The 23697-nt window shown below is 38.4% G+C and overlaps 1 protein-coding gene across 5 annotated transcripts in view; it reads left to right on the top strand.

Annotated features, from left to right (window-relative positions):
* The window catches only part of LOC112142280 (disks large homolog 4), an 89945-nt gene that overhangs the window by 22407 nt on the left and 43841 nt on the right, over positions 1–23697 (top strand). The window contains exon 1 of one of the 5 annotated variants that reach the window (XM_024265556.2): positions 1207–1336. The exons of 2 other annotated variants lie outside the window; for them this stretch is intronic. In XM_024265556.2, coding sequence (XP_024121324.1) covers positions 1295–1336 — 42 coding nt within the window. In that variant the 5' untranslated portion in view covers positions 1207–1294. Of the gene's footprint in view, positions 1–1206; positions 1337–16009; positions 16947–23697 lie in introns of those variants that run through there. 2 more of the 5 variants (XM_024265548.2, XM_024265540.2) reach the window with 2 other exon arrangements.

Here is a 23697-nt window from a genome sequence, read left to right as displayed (position 1 = left end):
ATACCCAACCTTATTTACAACTTGTAAAGAAACACTTATACATTTTGACAGAGCGTCTCTCAAAATCCCTTTGGTATCAGAAAGTAAAACCAAAATTAACCCATATGTAAGTATGGAATTACAGTATGAAAAATACTATAATCGTCAGGAGTCAGTGCTCTGTCTCCCCCTCTGGTCACCGGCGGTAGCTGTCTCCAGAGTACTGAACCCACTACATCTCCCAGCAACCCCAGCACACAGTTCCTGGTGTTGTTTGTGCCACTCTGCCTACATTACTGAGCATTTCATATGCAGCTGATCTTCTGTTTTCCTGACCCTGTTTTGTCTCTGACTCCCTTTGCATGCCGCCTGTCCCGACTCTCACCTGGATCCTGACCAGACAAGTTTCTTTTCTGATGCTCCAATGCTCATTATTGACCTCTGCCTGCCTGACCCTGATTTAGCTTTGTGGACTTGTAGCTGTGATAATAAACCTGCTGCATTTGGAACCAGCTGTCTGCCGGTTCAGTGACAGTAATTGTGTATTACATGAAGAGCTGAGTTATTCCAAGACTATAAGAATAACTAGAAAGTGTTGCAGGAAGGTGAGACATTAAACTTGTTTTGCGTAATTTTGAATGGACATTATTCTGTCCAGTTGTGCTGTTTACTGCAAGCAGGTGTTTGTATCTTTTTCTAGTGCTGCATTTAAACAGCAAAATCTATTTCTTTGATTTGACCTTAATCTTTTATATTCTATTTGCATATAAGGCCAGCTTTAAAATCAAATCTCTAAACATTTTTCAAAGAACCAGATATAATCTATTATGTAAGTGTGATGGTTTTGTTAATTAATCAAAAATACTTCTCGCCTGTGTGCTCTGAGGAGGTTTATCCTTGAAAATAAAGAGTGTCATAGGTGGGAAAATGTTAGAGACAAAACAACAATTAAAAAAAATGACAGTAGACAGATGCGGTGACTACCTCGCCTTTCTTTTGCCTCCCTCCCTCAGCAGCAGTGACAAACATATTTTATGAGTCACGGCTGGAGCGAACTGCCCGTCCTTCCTTTTCAGACTTTACCACCAAGAAAAATCTAATACCAACAAATTCTGGCTTCCAGGAAAACTCTCTTTCTGCATCTGGTACGACATGCCCCCTCCCGCCTCGTCTGTCCTTTCTCCCTCTCCCCTTTATTTCATTTTTCCCCCCTTCCCCAGCCTCCCATCCCTCTCTCTCCTCTCTTTTTCTCCCCCATCCCTCCCATCTTCTACTGCGGGTGTCTGGGATTCTGTTTTTCCTCTGTCTCTTGCTCATGAAGGGCCGCACTAAGCTCCCTTCTCTCTGCCCGTGTGTGGTAGGTAAATCCACCTCTGTGTTTGTGTCGTTCTTCTCCTTCCATCTCTCTGTTGCTGCCTCTGCTTTGCATGTTAGCTCCAAGTCTGCCAGTCGTTCTCCTGGCTGGCTGGCTGGCTGGGAGCTGGGAGTCTACATTTGTGCGTTTTTGCTTCGAAAATGGTCTCAGTCTGTTCACTGTCATTGATAAATATGCGGATGACATGGAATTGTGCTCGCCTTGTCTGTATGCTAGGTTTAGTCACCCACTTTTGATATTACGTATGAACATGGCCTGACACACGTGTGAGGGCATCACGGAGCATGCTCAGACTGTAGAAACTCTGGCTGACTTGTTGATGAAAGCGTCGCAGGTTTTTAAAGGCATTTGTTTTAGGTAAAAGTGGGATTCTCCTGATATCATGATGATATCGTTTTGAGTTTAATCTCTGATGTGTTTTAATCAGTTTTCCTAAGAACAAAAAAAATCTTAAACTTCTACTGAAGTTAGAGAAAAAAACTTTTGGATCAATTTAAGGTTCATAATCAAATGCTGGAGCTCCTTTTCTCTCTTCTGTATTAAATTAAATATGCAGTTGGGTGAAAAGAACAAAAAAAGAAGTCCATCCACAGGCTGTATGTGATCAAACCATATTTTTAGATTTTTGTAGGCAGTTAAATTAACAAGTAAATCTCTCTGATTTAGAGTCATTAAAGAGGAAAACAATCAAGAATATTGATTTGTAAACACTATTGATGCCTCCTATTATGTGTTTTTTCTCTCTACAAACCTGTTACACTTTCAGAACCTAAAATTTAACCAGACTTTTTATAACAATTCAGGGGAATTGACTTTTCTGTCCATTTGGGGATAATGAATTCAAGAGATGTGTTGTCATTTTTAGATCAGAGATCAACACTAACTGTAACATTTGTGCCTCTTTTCCCCTTGAAGAGCAGCTGGTGTGTCAGCCAGACCTTCTGGTAGATCAGAGTGAGCTACATTCAGAAGTATCAGCCATTCGGGTTCAGCTTTTCCGTTTTTGTGGAATTTTAATTATAGAAAAAACAAAATGAGCTAAGAAAACATGAAGATCTGGAGTTGTTCTTGTTATTCAGGTGTCATGTCCTCTGTCTTCTTGTACTTGTTTGTCCTGACTTGCAGTAGGATGTGTTCATGGCCTTTTTAATTCAATTAATATTCATCTTTTATAAATACATATCAAATAAGGCTTTAAAAAGTCTTGTCTGAAACAGCATTTGAGGTCATTTAAGAAAACAGAATGTGTGTAGGTTTTTACAAAAAGTGTCCTGAATGTCCTTTACTCTCAATCGTCATAGAAATGAACAATAAATGGCGTGGGAGTTAATTTGATCATTTTGAATAACCTTTTCAAAATCACACAGAAGATGAGTGGTGGCCACATAGTTACTTTAATAGAAAAAAACATCACATTCTAAATTGAAAAATATTATTGTGAAACACTGACCAAAGCAACAAAGGAAGACTTTTAAGAGTTAAGCATTAAGCTCAGTGAAGGTGTGATGAAGATCAACCTGAACTAGCAGAGGTGAAGATGAAGGTCAGTGCATGAGAGTGGAGAGAGCAGTGGTTCACTAATGTCATTTATGATTCAAACAACAAGTTTTTCTTTATCTGTGTTTGGATTTGGATTCTATGGACTCTATGGGAGTGAGAAGGAATGCATCATTCCTGATGTCCCATCTATGGTTCATGTGAACAATAACCACATTGTTGCTTTGGGAGTGCCACACACCCTAATCAAATTCACTAAATGTCATTTTCAAGTAAGTGTAATTATTTTAAAAGGAAAACTGATTATTAATAGTTATGTAGCCTTTATGTCTCAGTCATAACTACCCATATGGGTATATACGGGGTGTCTGTGGGTGTAAAATACATAAACTGTATGGTGACCAGCACAAAATATCAAGGTTGAACAACGCTTGGTGAGCCCGTAGATCAAAGATGTTCATGTACTTTTTTTCTACGGGTATGCTGTGGGCAACAGGTTGTAGCAAATACCCAAACAACACGCTAACTAAGGGGATGTTGGTAAGCGCAAACAAGTGGTATGGAAACCCACCTGGACTCTGAACTCTGTGCAAGAGGGACGATCTTTATGTGGAGCCTGACTGTGAGAAACTAATAAATTAGACAATTAAAGTGTAGTTTGTGCAGGCATCCTATGTGTCACCGCCACAGTGTATGTGTAACTAAGGGTGTATTCAGACTGGACACATTCGGTTTGCTTAAAGTGAACTAGAGTTCGTTTCCCCTGATAATCTGGAACAAAGTCTCAGTCTGAATACATACAAGTGGACCATGGTCCAGGACCAAGAACTATTCTCTGACCCATTTTTCACAGTGGTCTCGGTTCGTTTCCAATCAGACTAAACTTCAGTTTGCTTCCTCAGTTTGAATAAGGTCCGCATTGGGACTGGGACAACTGAACCGAAATGGGAAACTGAGCCAAAATGGCCACTGTAGCCGGGCATTAGCGGACGAACGTGGAGCAGTGATGCAACAGCAACTCATTGTAATTTGGTTGGACGTTGCTTCTCACACTGTTTTCCCAACAATTTACATGTTACTGATCATCGTAACTGGTAGCCGTAGCGTCCCCAGCAACCACGTTACAGCAGGGCTCCGCTCTTCCAAAGTAGCAGTAAAAAGTGTTGAACTTGGCTTTCAGACAGACGTTCAAAACTGGTCAACAAAATAAAAATTTTAATACGTAAAGTATCTTGACAAGTATCGGCAATATGCAACATCTCCATCTTTCTCTTTTTGTTTTGACCTGCCCCCGTAAGTGTTGGCCAATGACTGAAGAGATCTATAGCTACGTGATTTTGTTTCCATTATTCCCACAAATACTTCACGATACACTTAACACACGCACGACAATCATTGGTTAATTTTCATGACAACCCTAAAGGTGTCCGCATGACACTCAAGGGAGCTGCAAGACACATCTGGACACACAACCCCCCACGGGTCAGACAGTCCAAAACCCCCGCAGCACCTGTGCGAGCCAACCCCCGCACATGTGCATGAGACTGATTCTTAAGATGAACAACTGTAATGTTTTATATTTTGACTGGAAACTAGTAAAAACTGCTGCTACAACCGCAACTCAGTCTTACAATCGTTGCTTTACGGACCGCCTTTAAGCAACAGGAGTACATGAACTTCATGTCAGATAATATTATTATTGGTTTTATGGGACTTTTATGGCTTTCTGTAGATAAAGGAGAAGTTGATATTTAAACTTCTTTGATGTAATTTAGAGCATTTGTTTGTGAGTTTGCAGATATAATTCCTATTGGAGACACTGTTGCGTAGTTTTAAATACCCACAAATAAAACAAAATAAGCAAATACACGATATCTACTTCATTACTGTCTACAATAAACATAATTCAAAATTTGAGAAATAATATAGAACTAGTAAAACTAGATTGGTTTACTGTTAAATACACAGATGACAGCATCGGTTGTGAAAAAATCAAACTGAACATTTTAAACTCAGTAATGTTATAGAAGTTAAGTAACAGGTTAAATTCCTAAATTAAAAAAAAAACAGTGGACTTTCCAAGCAACCACTAGGTTTTCACCTAAATGTCGTAGTCATAGTATATTGGTAGAGAAGTTGACCTCTGATCAGAACATTGCAGGTTTGATTCCTGCTTTGCTTGCCCGTGGTCTTGGGCAATACCCGGAGCCCCACATTGCTCCTGGAGGTTATAGGTTGGCAGCAGTGGAGCCACCATTAGTGAGTGTATGGCTGAATGGAACTGTTAAACGCTTTGGGCCTTCAAGGAAGCTAGTAAAGCACTATACGTTGTTTACCATCGTTGGCTTTGATTCCAAATTCGACTCTTTTACTGTCTAGCTACAACAGAACATTTTTTAACCTCTGCAGTTAAAATAAATACCAATGACATCCGTGCTGGGTGGAAAATATTTCAGGTATCCCTAAAGTTGCACCTAATGTGGGCATGGTCTTTTGGCTCTACTTCTACATGAGCTTTACTTAAGTGATGCTTGTTGCTTCCATTTCCCCAGTTTGAGAAAGTTTAGAGTTCTTTGAAAACATTTGCGTATAATAACCTGCTATAATAACAAAAAACAAAACTGAGGATAATACAAACTAGTGGGTGACATCACCGCTGTCTCTGTCCATTTATGTAGATTTATAGGACGTTCCAAACTGTGTCTGTAGCATCTAACAGAGTGTTTCCTCCAAGATATTTCCTGGTGTTAATATCTACACAAAAGACCAAACATTTGCTTCAAATAAGTGTATGAAGTTCAAATAGGGTTTCACAGCAAGACGACCCTGACCCAAATTCCTGGCTAGGATCTTTCTGTGTGGAGTTTACATGTCGTCCATGCATGTGTTTTCTTCTTCCTACAGTCCAAAAACACATTTTATAGGTTAAATAGTTTCTGTAAAGTGTGTGTGGGAGTGATTGTGTGGCTTGCAATAGACGGGTGACCAGTCCAGGGTGTACCCTACCTTCGACCATCAGCCGGGACAGACTACGGTGACCCCGAAAGGGATATGGCAGGTTATGAAAATGAATGGATGGAAATGCAAATATTACTTAATTTTTGAGGAAATAAAGAAGTACAATGCAGACCAAAACTAAGTCTACATGTTTCAGTTATTTCTTAGCTGACTAACAACTTGATTAACTAATGTGGGAGCAGGGTTTAAATATTTTGTAGCACTGAGGAAAAAAAAAAAAAAAAAACAGAGGAAAGGACAAAAAGAACACATTTCTGTAAAGCTACTTCAATGCCGGTGCTGTCTTTATATATGGGTTCTAAATGAACAATCGCAGTCAAAAAGCCATTTTTGTTGTCTTGTGTCCCATAATGTTTACCTCAATGCAAAGAACTTTTAGCTACATTTCTGACAGAAAACATACAAAAAAATCTAAGGATATGTTTGTAAAAACAACACTTCTGTATATTGCCTGAATGCGAAGAAAAGTAAAATACACAGGAATTCCCTGTGAACTGTTTTACAGCCACTTGGCAGAGTTGCTGGCTACAAACCATCTCAAATATTCTTGAATGTGGCTTGTGCTATCCATCACTCCCAGTAATCTCCATTTCTAATCACTTTAAAATCAAAGTTATTATCATCAAATTATGACAGAATTCTTTCTATTTTGTTTCTAAGATAAATAATTTCAACCCAGTTTTGGTTAAAATTCTCATTTGTCCCAAACTATGATGGGATTTCTGAAGAGGGCCCCTCTGACAATCATAAAAGAACATAGAACCTTAGTGCTGTAATACGGTTTCTATGGCAAGTAACTATATGTGGTTTAAATATTTGAGAGGTAGAAAAAGTAAAATTCAAGCCATTTTGGGTTTTAGGCTTTATAAAAATACATGAATAGCTTTTGTTAATTAATTAATCACTTCTCAATCATCACCATAGACTCCCAAGAAGAACAATAAAACTCTTTAGCAAGTTTTTTTCCTGCATCATTACAACACATCTCTATGTATTCTTTTCAGAATATAACTCTAATAGAGTAAGAAAAACTTATAAAAAAAAACAAAAAATAAATTTTGTATCACAAATGTTTGCTGCTGTTTTTGTATTTATAAAATAAGTCTTTTTGCTAAAATAAAAAACAACAAAAAAAAAAACATTTTGTCTCATAGTTTTCCATTTGTACTGCTGGGAGCTTAAAAAACTGGCTTTTAACGTTGGGCTTTTGGAGTGTGAGATTGTTGTGTTGTTCTTAGAACGACATGATCTGACCCTCTATTTTCCATTTTTGATTTTTTTAGAGTTACGAGTTCTGTTTCCTCCACAGTAATGGTGAAGACCCGCTGAACATTTTCACTCTGACAAATTTGAAAAGTTAAATCATGTATTTAGGATCCAAACAATCTTACAGCTTTCTGTAACTTCCTCAAATCCTTCTGATAGGTCAGAATGGTATTTGGTACATCAGTTTTGTGGTTTATTCATCTTTCTTTTTTTTTCTGGATATTTAAGCAAATGCTGAAAAAAGAGAGGCTTTCTTATTTAGCATAAGTCTGGGTAATGTTTGAGGTAGAAACACTTTAAGGGGATGTTCACCTGAAATACTAATTGTATCAAACTTAAACTCCATTCTGTCATTTGAGACAGATGCAGACTGATACCCTTTTTAATGTTACCATTTTGGACCATCAAAAGTTTCAGAACAATAAAATGTTGAACTTCCATTTAATCATTTAGTTAGCGCTCCTTTTAATAGACATTTTCATGTTGTTGCTGTTCACCTTTTGGCAGGGGTTGCCACACAACCTTCTATTTATCTGGGCTGGGGACCGGCACAGGGAGCCAAAACAACTGCTTAAAGAAACTACAAATAAAACAGGATATATTTGTTTTTCTAATTTTTAATTAGATTTAGTTTTTGAGAGTTCTTTGTAATCGGCAATTCATAATTCAGCAATTTACAATGAGCTTCATTATTAGTCATTCATTTTGCATGATATTCTAAGCTAGAAAGTGTTTTTAGTTATTTGGATATCTTTTACATGTTTTGATTTCAGGTTCTACCCCTTATTTTTTCATTTTTGTCATCTTTTTCACTTTCCTTGTGGCTCAACAGCAGTTAGGTCTGTGCTTGATTTGTCTTAAATTGCTGCCATTCACAGCAAACCAGACTGAATAACCAACTCTTCAACCTTGGATCAGGATGTTAGTTTTAGTTTAGGAAATTATGCAAACAATTCCAAGTTGACAGCAAAATTTAAACACAAAATAAAGGCCTGATTTACAAATACTTGATAATTTTTTCATATTTTCTGATTTAAATCATAGCTTTCTTATGATAACACTCAGAATAACTGAGGAGAAAGTGCATTTGTCTGTCACAACCTCCCTTTTTTTCTTGTGTAAAATATTTATCTTATTTGCCTTATTCTTTTTATTTTTTCACTTTATATATTTTTCATCGCGTTTTTGCAGTTTTGTCGTTCCCTTTTCACAGCCAAGCAAAAATATATATATTTTTATCTTTTTGTATGTGTTCCCAGCTGCATAGTGCTTTTATACAATGTAAATCCCACCACATGAACTTGGTTGAAACTGAAAGTTATCAAAACCCTAAGAATCCAAGAACAGATGAAGCAGGAGTCAGAGGGCAGAAATGTGAAATTTTCAACCAAACTATTATTCAGAGTGAACTGAGAGCCGTTGCCACAGAAACTAAGGCAAGATTTGGTGATTCTATAGAGGCACTGCATGAAATAAGCACATTTTAAGACTGGCAAAGCGCTCCTTGTAAGGGTTTGGGCCAGAGCTCGCTTATTCTTTCACCCAAACCCACACAAACAAAAATACTTGAAGTTTTTGTCATGACAACTGCAGCTTCACTGCTTCATGCTGGTTACTTGCTGAAAATCAGCCGGCATTTTATTTTATTCTATTCATCTTTGTGGCTAAAATGCTCAAATGTAAGGTTGATATGGCAAGAAATGAACAGAAAAATGTCTGTTTAATGTACATTTACACAGATATTAAATTGAATGGATCTAAAACCTCTTCAGCATTTGTGAAGTTCAAGCAAGCAAAGGGTCTTCTTTCAGCCTGAAATAAAACAATTTAAGCATTTTTGGAGCTGCTAAAGTCTACTTCATGATAAGCAAAGTATGTCAAAAACAAGCATTTCTGTGAAGTTAAGGACTCTGGGGTGAGTAGGCACTAATCGTGACTTCGGCAGCCCAGCCTGGCTCTTCATGAGGTTAAAAGTGAAGAGAAGCTGCTAGCGAAAGGGGACAGGCTGAAAGAAAGCTTCTTAGCTTGTGGGTGGTTCTGCTTTATGCTAACTGACAGATTTTGGTGCAGGTTAGAGCCTCGTGTAACAGGCTGTGAGGGGTTTTCTTGGTCCACGTTTCTTCAAGTTGCATACATATTTGAGTGTCAGATGGAGAGCAGGTGGCAGAGGATTGTTTCGGCACCGTGGGCCGGCTCTGGAGACGGGGGAGGCTCAGCAGAAGCAGTCTGAGGCAGAGGAAGTGAGGGCGGCTGTCGAGAATTAGACCAGTAGCTGCGTTCAAGCACATCATCGGAGTGTTTTCCTGAGTACACCATGAATTGCGAAGATGTTGTCACTCCATTGCAGGCGGGGTGGGGGTGTGTGTGGATCATTTCCCCCTGCAGCTCATTTGAATCATTTGCTTGTGTGTCACCAGTCCAAAAAGAAAAATCCAGAGCATTTGTGCGGTAACACGGTTTTGGCTTTTAAAGTGAGCTGGCATTGTAACATGCACACTATGATACATGAATAATGCAGTGCTCTCAGTCATCTCTGATAGTGATGACTCCATTTAAGCATGTGAAATTTACACAGCTGGCTGGTTTTGTATTACATGGAAGCAGAAATGTCCTAAGTGAAACTGTTTGAAGAATCACACGGAAAGCAGGACGTATAGCTGCTGCTAACCACAGGACGCCATCATTTACTTAAAGAAGTCATTAGTTAGCCATATGTACACACTATTAAATCAAAAGTGAGTCAGTCAGTAACTGAATCACCCAAAAGTAACTAGTTACCTGGAAAGTAAATATTTGTGTTACTGTAAATAAATAGATATATTTTTAGTTTTCTGATCAGTTTTCACAAGTTAACAAAAATTAATTAAGTGTACTACTAGTATACTTAATCTATACTAAAATTGAGGGAATATACTCAAAGTTTACTTTTGTATCTGTATATTGTAAATGTTTATTCTAAAGGAGAATCCAGTTAAAATACTTCCTCACTACATGTACCTGATCTGTACTTCCTATACTTATACTCAACTAACCTTCATAGAAGGAACTTCAAATGAGCTACTTTTGGCTGAGAATTGTTGAAACAAGTAAACATGATGTATAGGCCTTCAATATGTATTGCATATCAACAGACAAAGGCTTAATAAGCACTTCAGGCAATGTGTTTGTAAAAGTAAACTGTTAAAAATGACAAAGTGTGTTTAGCTCTATTACGAAAATAGAGAACTCTCAAAACCAGACACCAGGAAATGTATGCAATCTACTTCCAAATATTTTGTTCATGACTAAATTAAAACCATTTAAATAACTTAAAGTGTGTTTAACTGTCTTGGCCAGATCAAATAAATCTACATTAATAATCTCAGACAGCTGTAAACAAAACAGGTAAACAAAATGAAATGTTCTTGCAGTTACCTGAGCCAATAGTTTGGATGTTGAGCTTATACTTTCGCCCAGAAAATGTTAACTTTTCATTGGGCTGCTCAGGATTCTCCATTTCAGGGGGTCAGCTTTGTGAAGGAGAAACCAGATTGTAAATTTACAAAATATAAATTGCAAAAATTATTTTAGACTCTAATTTAAAAAATTATTAACCTAAAACTGTTACAAAAAATGTTTTCTGTACTTGCAGCAGCTGCTGTTTTGTATTTTCAACTTTAGTTTTTTGCTTGTTTCTGAAATTTTACACTTCAGAATTTTTGCTTTTAGTGAGTCAAGTGTAAATGAATCTAGTCTAGTTGAGTCTAATTTTACATGGAGGTAACACATCTGTAGTTTAATTAAATTGAGGACTGAAAAAAGAGTGAAATAATTTAAAAAGCTGTTGCTGTTCACAGCTTATCCTGTCAGGAGTCGCCTCAGCTTTCCCTGACTCTCACAGGTGGTTTGCCACAGAGTTTTCTGCCGATTCTCTTTCTGACACAATCCTGAATTTTCAAGGCACACAGACCCAGTTAGACAGCAGTGAGAAGTAAACTTTGAAAACACAAAACAGCTGCTGTTACAAAAAAAAACAAAAACAAAAAAAAAAACGAAAATTTGAATTTGGTAAAAGTTTTTGGTTTATAGTTTTTTATTTATTCAACTTTCAGATTTAATTTTTTTTAATTTCTTTCAAGTTTTTTTTCAAATCCACCTTTTTTATTTTGTACATTTTCAATATTTCTTTGTGTACTTTTGAGTTGCTTTATTTTTTTTAATTTACTTGAAGTTGATCCTGATTTAACCCTATAATATGTCTGCACCTTTTTCCACCTGTTTGTATTATAGTGTGTGTAATATGAGTTTGTGGGAAGAATAATATTGGCTACAATTGGCTACCATAGAACGTGACATTGCCTTTAGCCAATCACAATCGCTTATTGTTAGCCCGCCCACAATCCCCTTCAGACGTAAACTCACTTTATGGCACAACATTGGGAGGTGGAGCGTTTGGTTTGCAGTTTATTAATGGTAATGGTGTCGACGGAAACAGTAAATATCTCAATTACCCGTTCCTAAAAACGTACATTAACTATTTCAATCTCTCGTTTTCTCACTGCTTCCTGTCAGTTAACCTTTTAGCGATCCTAGAGAAGCTTGTGTGATCAAAATAATCCTTTGAGGTTTACTATAGAGACACCTAAATGCATTTTAATAGCAATTGCTATTATTCTTGAATAATTCTTTAAATGTTCTTAAAATCAGTTTAAGCTGATTTTATTTCCCTTAAGTCATGGTGGTTGTTTTTTTATTTTTTTTATTTTTATAGAATTACAGCTAAAAAAAGCTACTGCTACTGTAAGTGAAATGCCATGTTCTTGTGGAAGTCTGATGCGGCAGGTTTCAGAGAGGTGTGAATACTATAATTCTCACCTTTGGTGTTTTCCAAGTCAGTCTCAGCAGCCTCCAGATTAGGTGTCCTTTATTACAGCGTTTCACTGTCAGCTCAACTAAGTGCTGGAGGTCACACAAGGTTGAGGGACACAGCTTGGGTTTTGGGAGAAGGATATTTTTTATTACGTTTCTAAAGGCTGAGGTAAATATTTCAGGTTTATTTTTGACAGTTCATTTCCACTGAATCAACAATCCACTATAATCTGATGCATTTCATGCTTCAATTTTCATTTTTCTGGTATGTGAACAGTTAATTAAAATTGTAAACATTATTTTAAGGTGAGTAAAGGGTTTTATTTCACTTTTTTTTTTTTTTTTTTTTTTAGAAAACCCCTAAGTTTTGCCTCAGGTTGTGATAAAACATCCAGGCGCTCTGAGGGGTTTTCACTAATTTGCTTTGTTTAGGTAGATATTTCCAGCAAAATAAATATAGCCAGCTTAACTAAATTAGTTTCAAAGCACATTCCGATTGTCCATTGGGTTATTTGGCACATGGGGGCTGTTTTTAGTTTCCAGAGAAAGTGTAAACATAGTGTGAGGACAGTTCATGCCCTTGAATTTAAAAATAGGGGTAAGTCTTTTATTTTGAAGGAGATTCCTACTTTTGTCAGCCAAGTTTGTGGTAAATAACTGAATATTTATTTTGTTATAGCTTTGGTTTTCCATTTATTTACGCTTGAGCTTTAAAATCTCTCCTGTATTGTGGAAATGATCATCAAATGGGCAAATGCTGTTTTACCCACTTCAAAGATGACATTTTGTGCTTTTTTTTAGAATGTTTTTCATTTCCATGTTAGGCATGTTATTAGACTTGGTGAGTCTAAAATCGTCGACTGATGTATTCAAATCCACACAGAGAGAATGCATTAATAATTTAATCAAATTTATTCCGGGTAAAATATTTACATGCCAGTCTTACTGCTCAATTTTTCAACTCCAATGCATAGGCGCATGTCCTTGTTTTTTGTTTGTTTTTTTATTACAATCATAGATAAAAATCCTTATTCAAGAGCGGAGCTAACAGGGAAATAAGGCAGTGTGGTAAGGCACATCTGCCTCTTCCCACAGGGTGGACTTGGCACACTTTTTTGGCTCAATGAGCTGCTCTTATAGTGACAGCTCTTCCTTATCCTTTTGACAAAAGCGTCTCAGTTGTGTAACATGGTGCTGCGACGCGAGCCACCTCTTGTGCGGGGAGACAGCCCCAGATGACAGAAGCCGTCCCCTTTGCCCGATCCGGTGACCAGAAATCTGCCGGTTTGTGGACTGTTTGTAGCTATCTGCCACCCCCTGCAGATGTTGTCATGGAAACACTCTTTTGGGGTCGTCTTCCTCGCTCATACAATGCAGCATGGGGATGTTAATGCTATGCTCAGCACAGCACAGTTCAGGTTTCCATGTGACTCCCACGCTTACATAATGCCGGAGTGGAGGAGAAATACAGGAAATTACTACCATAGACTTTACTGTAAATGGGATAATTATAGGCATTATTACTCACATCAGTCTGCGTGTCACCAACATGAAATGCAGCTTCAAACGAGCAACAGATGAGCACATTTCATATCTGAAAACCTAAAACATTGCAGCTTTTTGGTCCATTCATGATCATTGACTATCCATATTTCTCAATTACTAAAGCAGCTTTAGTCTATTCTACATGTTCTGATCTGTAGCAATGCTCAGATTTCCCAGGACATCCCCAAAGCTCTGCAAGGTTGCATAAAAAAAGTAAAACTATCAGAAGGGCATCAGCATGTTAAGAGGGGTTTCTGTATTCAATTTAATGCTGACGTCACTGAAGAACACAGAGCCCTGCGCCGCAGTCGGTCCTGAGATGAATGCACAATATTTAAATCTGGCCTACCTGGTGCTCTCACTCCACCCTGTGGGCCTTCCATGGCAGCACAATCACACCAGAGCAACTAAACAAAGGTGAAAGACCAAAAGCGGGAAAAAATGGAAGACGGATGCTTTTATCCAGTTAACAGCAGCAGAAATCAGCTGTAAGTGTGCAAGCACATACCACTGCTGGAGAAACTGTAGCTCCCAGGGAGTTTTTAATCATTCATTTTGGGTTTGATGCAAGGATTTCTGAAAATATGAATGAAAATTTATGACTTTTGTGACTCTAAATAACAGTAAAAGCTCACCAAGGTTGTAAAAATATAGTTTTAAGTTCAAAAAGTAGCTTAGAGATCTGGGATGGGGGAATAGTTAATGATTGAATGTAATTTTAAAGGTGTTTAACTTTAAAACGTAGTCAATTCTAGAAAAAAATATGGTTTAAAAATAACATTTTTCTTATCAAATACTCTCCAAGTATGCCTTTCATTACGACATTTTGGTGTAGTTTTGTCTTTTTTTGATGCAACAACGGCAAAGCAAATCTTTTTTTCTTCAAAAACTCATTTTTTCCTTATTAATTTTATCATGTGTGCTCATTTATTTCAATGAAGTTAACTTATCCATCCATTTTCTTAACCAGCTACATCACAGAGTCTGTCCCAGCTACTTTTGGGAGAAGACGGGGTAAACCCTGGGCAGGTCGCTAGTCTGTTGCAGGGTCACTCACTCCCACCTAGAGGAATTTAGAATAACTAATTAAGCTTTGAAGTATGTTTTTGGATTTTGGGAGGAAGCTGGAAAGCCTGGAGAAAACCCACGGAAAGGTCCCAGCCAAGACCTGAACCAGAGCCTTCTCACTGTGTAGCAGCTGTTATGGTAAAACCACATTTTAGCATGTGTTGGTATAAAAAACTAACATTCCATTTTCACATACCTGCAGCTCATGTCCTGTTGATATCCCTGCAGACACATCTGCCTTTTAGAAACAGCCAGGCAGGCCGGCCTGTTCGTGCACGGCTCAGCCGGTTCCCAGTTAAGTCTTTGACAAGTGCAGAGGAGATACAGTATGTCATGCAAGATGTCACAGTGATCAGTTTACACTCACCCTGCAACAAAATTGAACCTTAATCGATGATTATGGACTGTCTGACCACATCAGAGGAGAGATAGTCAATCAAAACACAACAGGTCAGGTATGTGCTTTTGGCACTCGATGGTACCAAAACGTGTCAGATGAGGTCACGTTTATTTCTTTTTACAAACTTTCACAAAGCGAAATGAGAAGGGTCAACATATTCATCTATTTATTTTTTTAACCCGCTTTATGTTGTAGCCAGTCCTGGGTACTGTTTAGTAAAGGTGGGGTACACCCTGGATGGGTCGCCAATCTGTCGCAGGACACACAATCACTCCCAAACACACTCACATATGCACAGCTAGGGTCAATTCAGAGTAAAAAATGAACCTATGAAGCATGCTTTTGGAATAAGGGAGGAACCAGAGTGCCTGGAGAAAACCCACGTGTGCATGAGGAGAACACACAAACTCCACACAGAAAAGTCCCAATTGGGACTTGGACCAGGGTCTTCAGGATTTTGAGAAATAGCAACTGGATGGCTCAGTTGTTTGGGTGTAGGGCTGACACAAAGGACACCAAGGTTTGCTTCCCAGGGTGTGCAATGATCTTCACCCAGTGTGGGTCCTTAGACAGGACCCTTCACTCTATGTAGCCACAAGGAGACTCAAGTCTGGGTCTCCCTGTGGCTGTCCCTAACCCAGATAAATTACAGATAGTGTCAGGAACAGCATAAAACTATTTGCCAAACCTCCTGTATAATGATTTCTTTGTTTATTTAGATTCCACAAGGTGGTCACTTGTCTTCTTGGGGTCTATAAGCATAAAATTCACACATTTTACAAGTTCCACAAAAACTTTAAAAGGATTCCAAAAAATTTACAAACCAATTAATGATATTTAGATTAAAAGCTAAACGTATTAAAATAAGGTCAAAGCAAATTCATTTTGTATCATACTAATAATACATACATTTCATGAAAACAAAACATACAAATCGTTAAAGTTATCGTAATTGGTCCATGGATGTTAGTTTTAAAATCTTTGTAATATTTGTCATTAATAAATAGGGAAGGTTGATTTGGTGTGGCGACCCCTGACCCCTGTGGCATTTGGATTTAAAAATGGGAAGTTAAATAGCATAAATAAAAAAATGAATGCACAAAACTTTATGAGCTTGATTTTCTGTGTTATTTCCTGTTTACTGCAGAAGTCAGTACAGTTTTTTTTTAATTGTCCAGGTGTTATTTATTTTTTTGTCAGATGGGGTTAGTTCTTTTATGATTTGTTGTGAACATGCACATATTTAATTGTTTTTGTACATATTTAATTAGTTAAAATTACTTGAAAAATCTCAGAATGAATCCACCAGTAAGTCCATTGACATGAAAAACTTTCCCAAGTCCAATCAGAGATTTCAGCACCAGGGACAGCTCTCCTTGCAATTTCCTCTCCATCCATCAGGGGGCGAAATAGCTACACTGTTGGTGTTGTGACGAGCAAACGCGGCATCAGCATTGGTATTTTCCCGCTGTTTTTGTTCATATTCATTTATTATTTTGTTTTATTTTAGAATAATATTGTTTTTTATGAATTATGTGGCCTTTTGGTCTGTTTTTTATTTCCTACCATCAGTGATTCCAGCTGCGCGTGGAGTCTAAACTTTACGGTCAATCAAGCAGAAAGAGCGGGGCAGAAGAGAGGAAGGCAGACCTGAGTGAAGTGTGGTGGGGGGTGTTCAGTCTTCCAGACGTCATGGCGGTGGACAGTAGTAAATGAAGTCAGGGGTTGGAGCTGCACCGAAACACCGACGCCTTAGTTTGCGGGCCATCGGCGACTCTCCCAGCCGCGCGCTCCTGCGCCTCCACGGGCTTCGGTCTGCGCCGCGCGCCGCTGTGACGCTCCGGTCTGATGTCTCTGCCTGTCAGGAATTTCAAGTGTCTCTCTCCGGTCATGTGCCAGTGTAAGGTCATCTGCAGCAACCGGACTCTGTCTCTCATGTTCGGCTGTAAGGTAAGATGAAAGCGGCGGGAGAAGGAGGAGGAGATGGCCTCTGGAGGGATCCGCAGCAGAAAGGCTTCAGCTGGGATCGTCTTTGACTGCACTCATCTTTGCATTTGCCTCGTTTCGGTTCTCTAAGGGCTTTATTTCTCGTATCTTCAGATTCTATTTCATGCATCCTTTATTCCTGCTAGTAGATGACCGATTTGGATGTGCACAGCAGACTAGACCATCTCTGCAGCATCAATTCCTTCATTAAATAAAGCATTTATTTATTTTAGATATGTCCTCATAATGTGCTCAGAATCCAAGCACATGTTAAATCCAGCTGGGATGGGTTTTTGACCTTGGGAAGTGCACTTTGCACTTAGATATCACGTGAAGAACCAAACATATGTAGGGGTGTAGCAATTTATATCATCATTTGTGGTTGAGTCATAGTCGATATTGATTCATTTTGGAATTTATTGACCTAAAACTGATTTAAAACATCTTTACCTAAAAAAATAAAAAATAAAAATAAAAAAAAAAATCAAACAGTGTGACTCAGATAAATGTCTGGTACTTAACAGTGCTGGTGAAGTTTTCCAGATTCCTTGTATTCCTTGCAAGAAAATTAAAAATGTATTAGCACACATCAAAATAATCCAATTGGAACATTATTAGAACATTATACCACAATGTGAAGTGCTTCCACACTTTGGACTGTTGTGATTCTTTTACTTCAATCATATGTGTGTTGTCATTTGGTTAATTTCAGTTAAATAAACCTACCGTATTCAATACAAATGCTATTTTCCAATATCAATATCCAGTTATTTAAGTTGGAAACACCTTTCTAATCATAGGTTGATTCGATTAACAATTTGCCCCAGACAGATCGATCTGGTTGGATCCAAGGAATATGAATCGGTTAATCACTACACCACTACCATCTTGGTAACATTGAACAGGAACTGAGCCTCCGCTTGATGCTTTTTTTTTTGGTAGCAACAGAAACCGAGTTAAGCTTTGGCTGTCATGTGCTTATCAGTGACAAACAGGCTGGATGTGTTTGTGCAGTTCGCTTTTGGGTTGTTGTAAAGAGACCGTGTGATCCCATGTCCGTTCAATCTCTGTTTGTCCATCACGTTCCAGATTTGTCTCTCCGTCCAAAATCCAGGTGGCAACCAGCCCACAGTTCCCCTCCTCCGAGAGGTACAGGATGCTTATCTCTGACCTGGAAATCTCCATGCAGAGCTTCACACATTCCTCGCTAAACTTCCGGGATAATTTTTATTACTGTATGCAAAAGAGGCTGCTAGAAAAGTGGGATGCTTGTGTGTAGGGGGAGGGGGGTTGTCCCACTGCTCTATGTGAACAAGCAGGTTGGAACAAGCACAGGCAATCCCATGTGTCCCAATCCAGGGCTTCCTCCTGCTTCCTCTGTATTTCCACGGGAGACATTGTGGAAAATGTATCAGTTTTCCTGTGCGGATTCAAGTCTCTCAGCTAAAGGCTCGCTCCGTGAAAAGAGCGGTTTGACAGGGAATTAACATCTCAATGAGAGCAGGCTGAGCATGCTTGCACACAGGTTCAGTGGCCCTGACAGCTTGTGTTTGTGTTAGTCTCCTGGGAGTTTCTTATAGGTGGGATTCTTCAGTTCCAGCAGTATCTTAAAGCATTCTTCAAGCCACTATCTGCTGTTATTCCACCGAGCTCCATAAATTTCCTGTTATAAAAGCTCCATCATGCCTGGTCATTTCCCCACGGTGATCGTCCAAGGTAGTTCATTTGCATAGGCTTTGGTCCTAAGCACAAATGTGCTAAGTCATTTCAAATTCAGGATCTTAATTAAAGAGGAAGATGTTTGTAAGCATTCATTTGTGCTTTGATGTGCTCTTTATGCTTTATACTCATTGATGGCCTCATGGCGTTTTATCAGAACAGCTTGCCTCACTGAACTTCGTCTCCAGGCTTGGAGTTTTGCTCTGCACTCGCGCTGAAGGCTCTGCAATAATGAAAACAGAGGATTCACTTAGTGATTGATCTACAACCAATGCATCAGTCTGCCTTCATCTCCATATCAAGATCAATAATCACCTCATCCTCGCCATCGATTGTGGGACGTCTTCCTGGAAAAAGAACAGTTAGTCATTACAAAGCAGCCAATCAGATGTTGGAAAGCTTAAAAAAAACAGTGGAATTTAATATCAAAAAAGAAAGGAAGGAAGGCGGTTTTGCTTCGCAGTAGCGCCTCGTATGTTCTACTTTCATGAGCGCCGGATTTGCATTTCACTTTCAAGATGCACTACTTTTTTTTTTTAAGCTTTGCACGTATTAATTTATAGCTCTGACATTAAGCTTTGAGCAACAACAAAGTGAGGAGTTCAGGATTTACTCGTGCTCCGCTGAGGTCCTAGATGGATCTGCTCAGGATCACCTCTAACTACTATTTTTATAACACACTTACAGGTTCTAGCAGCTGGTTTCACAATCCACAAAAACTTCTTTTTTATATAATGTATTATCTATGATGGGATAAAAGAAAATTGTCATTCGAACTTGACAATTCAATCCGTCACAAATATCAGAGATAAAACATGACTGCAGTTTCAGCTGCTACAATCAAATCTGCAGAATCCTTGACTGCACCCCCATAGGAAACCAGAGAGTCCCAGCTAGTGAGTAATAGTTTGGCAGCTAATGTCCCTTCAATTGATTGTCCTTTCTTATCAGAACATTGTGTAACTCTCATTCTAGCATAAAAAATATTCCTCAGCAGAAATGTAATCAGTCCTTTTAACGAGCAAACTGGATGTGGAGCAAAACCCACAAAATGCATCTTTTTCAACCGGTCTATATCTAAAAACCTAGTTTAGATGTGGTGGTAATGCTAAAGTCCTACATGAGGGCAAACTTTTCGACTTGTTCTCTAAAATTCAATTGAAGGGCTGGACCAGGAGCAGATGCGTGGAGTGTTTTTTTTTAATTTATTTATTTATTTTTTCTCTCTACTATCTGTCTTTTTATGTACATGTAATGCAAACAAAAATATGTCCAATCATAAGCTTGCTTCTTCTAAGTCAATACCTGAATACATTTCTCTGTCAAATGTCAATCATTATTATTTATAGCTTTAAATGCCGCATGAATAGGAAATATCTAGATTGTAGTGTTTTCGGTTAAGGAATCGTATCGCCAAAAAGTTTGTTGAATCCTTTATGTATCGGTTAATGGACCACGTATCAAGATGTGAATCGAATCGCGTGAGATGGAAAGACACACACCCCTAATAGTAACACATAAAAACACAGTTTGATGCGGCTACCTGTTAGTCGTCTAAGCCGTTTCTCTCTACCTGTACCTCATTTGTAACACAACCCAGACTCCAACACATGAGCCATGTTACTATACTCACAATAACATCCAATCAACCTTGTTTGGAACTCTGGAAAAGCAGACTGACATCCTGACAGTGTTGTGTAGCTCACAAAATGGCTTCAACATCAGTAAACACAATCATAATGAATCCATATATAAGGCGCCCCAGATTATAAGGCACTCTGCTTTTATTTAAATGTGCCTTACAGAATGAAAAATATGGTAAATATTCATGCATTTTTTTCAAACACAATGCATTCTGGTTTATATTGCTAATCCAGTGAGGTCGCTGCGCTCTGCTTTTTCCCAGAGACTTCTTGGATATTTTTAGGGAAATGGATTTTGAAGCTGTAGATTTAACCCCCACAAAATGTCTGATCCCCTTTATAGTGCACTAAGTAGTGAGTAATGAGGGAAGACACAACCTTACTGTTTTTGTTTTATTATTATTGTTTTTTGAAGCCATTTTTTTTTTTCTCTTTTTGTGAGTTGTGAAAGGGTTTGATTGTGTTTGTGGACACAACACAAGACAGTATTAACGCTACAAGCTCCTACTATCCGAGCAGTATACATCAAAATGTATGTGCTCAGCATAAAAATTGTGTGTGCATGCTTCAGTGGACAGGGGGGGCTGAAATAATTACAACTGCTGGGCTTTGCCTGAGGTTGCATCTGAACTGTAAATCCCTTCATTCCTTCTCTTACTCCTGCCTTCATTCATGCGCTATCTCTCTAGATTGAACCGGGCCCAGGAGTCTGTATCATTAATAAAAAATCAAGAAAAGGTGATGTCATCTTTATTCATTTGCTTCCACCTGAACTGGATCCATTTACATATTGCAGATTGACATCTATTTATGAAATATTTCACAAGGTTTGACTGACTTCCCCGTCAGATAGTTGTGTCTCTTTTCTCACAATTTCAGTGAAAGAGTTTTCAGATGGAGGAGCCCCCCCTTTGCACAGCTGTGAGCGGAAGAACCACAGCCGAGCACCTACTATCACACCATTTACTGTATCTGTGACTCCGATCTCATTATGAAATTTGAGGATGATGCATCTGTGTGGGTCTCTTATCAATGATGACTCATCCTACAGAATGGAGCTTGAGAATGCCATTAAGATAAGAGGGATACAATTTTGCTTGTGGAAGTTTAAGACTAGAATTTTTATCAGCACTGTTACAGAAATTAGGGAGTTTTTAAAAGTCTTTTTAGATGAAAAAAAGTCTAAAAGTGGATTGGGAATTTTGATTTATTCGGATTAACTTCATTAGAATATTCTGTTGGGAGTATTCTCTTTAAAATTTTGCATCAGTCGCAGGTTAAGGTCATGCTGCATAGAATTAACCTCATCGTCTGACTTTAAAAAGTATCCACTTGATATAAAGATTCTTACTGTTAGGCCTTTTTTTTGGAAGTGCACAAACCTGTTCAAAATCTCCCTTCTTAAGCAAGACAAGGGTTCTTTGATTGTCCAACAGTTTTCTTGTCTCTTATGATGTGCAAAAAAAAGTTCAAATACCGTTTTGCAGTGTTTAAAACCTCTTTTTGATCTAAATTTTCTCATTCATGTACATATATCTGTTATACAATAACATTCAGACTGGAAAAGGAAGTCGATCCGGACTGAGTCTGCTTAATTTGGTCCGGATCGGGTCCTGAACCTTGCGTTTGGTCTGTGTTCAGACTTCTATGATTTGAAGCAAAGCTTGTAAATGAAACCATGTGACTAAAGATCTCTTCAGTTGTTGGTCAGGAATAACAAGGGTGGGGGAAATCAATGAGAGAAATAATCAGGGAAGTCCTAAGTTTGCGATCCATGTCGGGATACTTCAGTTATTCAAACTTTATACTTTGCTGACCAATTATGAACGTTTGTATCAGCGTCAGGTTCAACACTTTTTACGATGCTAGCATGCTGGAAGACGGTTACTGAGGAGACAACAGCAATGAATGTACACTGATTAGTGTTTACGACATTTAGATCGTCAGAAAAACAGTGTGAGAAGCAATGTCTATTATGTTAAAGGTTGTTTTAATGAGCCTGCATTCATCCAGTGAGTTGTGGTGTCTCATTGTTGCTCTACATTTGTCTGCGACTCTCGTTTCTATACATTCCTAGTGTTTAAATCACATAATGCCCGGCTACGGTGGCTCTTTTGGTTCAGTTGTTACACTCTGAGCAGACGGAAGAATCTCAGAGTGAATCAGACATTAGTCCGATTTGAAACTAACCAAAACCACCATAAAAGATGGGTCCAAGAGCTGTTCCTGGACCGGACCAGGGTCTTCAGACTGAAAATGTATTTCTGATTATTGGGAAAAAAAAAAAAAAAAAAAAAAACTCGATTTAAGTGAATCAAATGTGTCCAGTCTGAATATACTCTTACCTACAGCTGTGGATACAGGCTGTCTGTGGGGGGAATGGACAAATCTGTACAGGCACACAGGTGGCCTGCAGGAAATATCAAAGTGGTTGACCGCCTGGTGAGCCCTTAAGGCGAAATTGTTTCATGCACATTTTTTATCTACAGTCGTCAGGCTGTGATAAACACTTAAATAACAAATAAGGGTAAGTAAAGGGAAGGAGGTGAGATGCAGACATGTTGATTTTTTTTTATTTTTTAACAAGCCAGAGTCCTGTGCACTGGACAGTTCTGTTCAAATGATTGGTGCACGCTCTTTGTGTGTCCCTTGCGTGGCTGTCAGAAATGAGTAAATTAGACAATCAGAGTGTAGTTTGTGTTGGCATCCTATGGGCATCTTACATCCACTTGCATATCATTATTCTTATGCAAACTTCACAGTACACTTAACCACATGCAAGACAATTGTACGTTACATTTTTAGGACTTTCCTTAAGATGGTCTTATGAGGGATCTGCAAGACCAACCTGGGCTTCTCTTTAAGATGTATCACATTGTCTCTGCAACCCTCGACTGGCCTGGACAACGGAAAAACCTGCAGCATCCGTACGGGTCCATGAGACCAAAAGAAGAAGCTGCAAGCTGTTCTTTAACTGTTGAGAAACCATTGTCCTCTTTTTTTAATTCGAAGTATACCCATGTTAATTTATTTTACTTAAAAAAAAAAAACATTAAAACTTTTAGAAATAAAATAAAATAACTGAAGCTCAGCTCCTGTGCTGTGGAATACTATAGGTCACACGTGTGAAAGTCAGGGCTCGGGGGCCGGATCCGGGTAATTATATTCGGCTCTCCAGATCATTGTATTTCACTGTTATTAATGGCCCGATGTTATCTTGCGCTTATTTCTAACTTTTTCATTTTGACAAAATATATATTTTATGGATAGTAAAATATTGAAAGTTATTTAAGGTTTAAGTTGATTAATTCTGGAATAATATTCCTGCCTTTTTTAGTTTGATTGCAGTATGC

The sequence above is a fragment of the Oryzias melastigma genome, linkage group LG14 (genome assembly GCF_002922805.2).
Source record: "Oryzias melastigma strain HK-1 linkage group LG14, ASM292280v2, whole genome shotgun sequence".
Taxonomy (NCBI): domain Eukaryota; kingdom Metazoa; phylum Chordata; class Actinopteri; order Beloniformes; family Adrianichthyidae; genus Oryzias; species Oryzias melastigma.
This window is presented reverse-complemented; position numbering and strand designations above follow the sequence as displayed.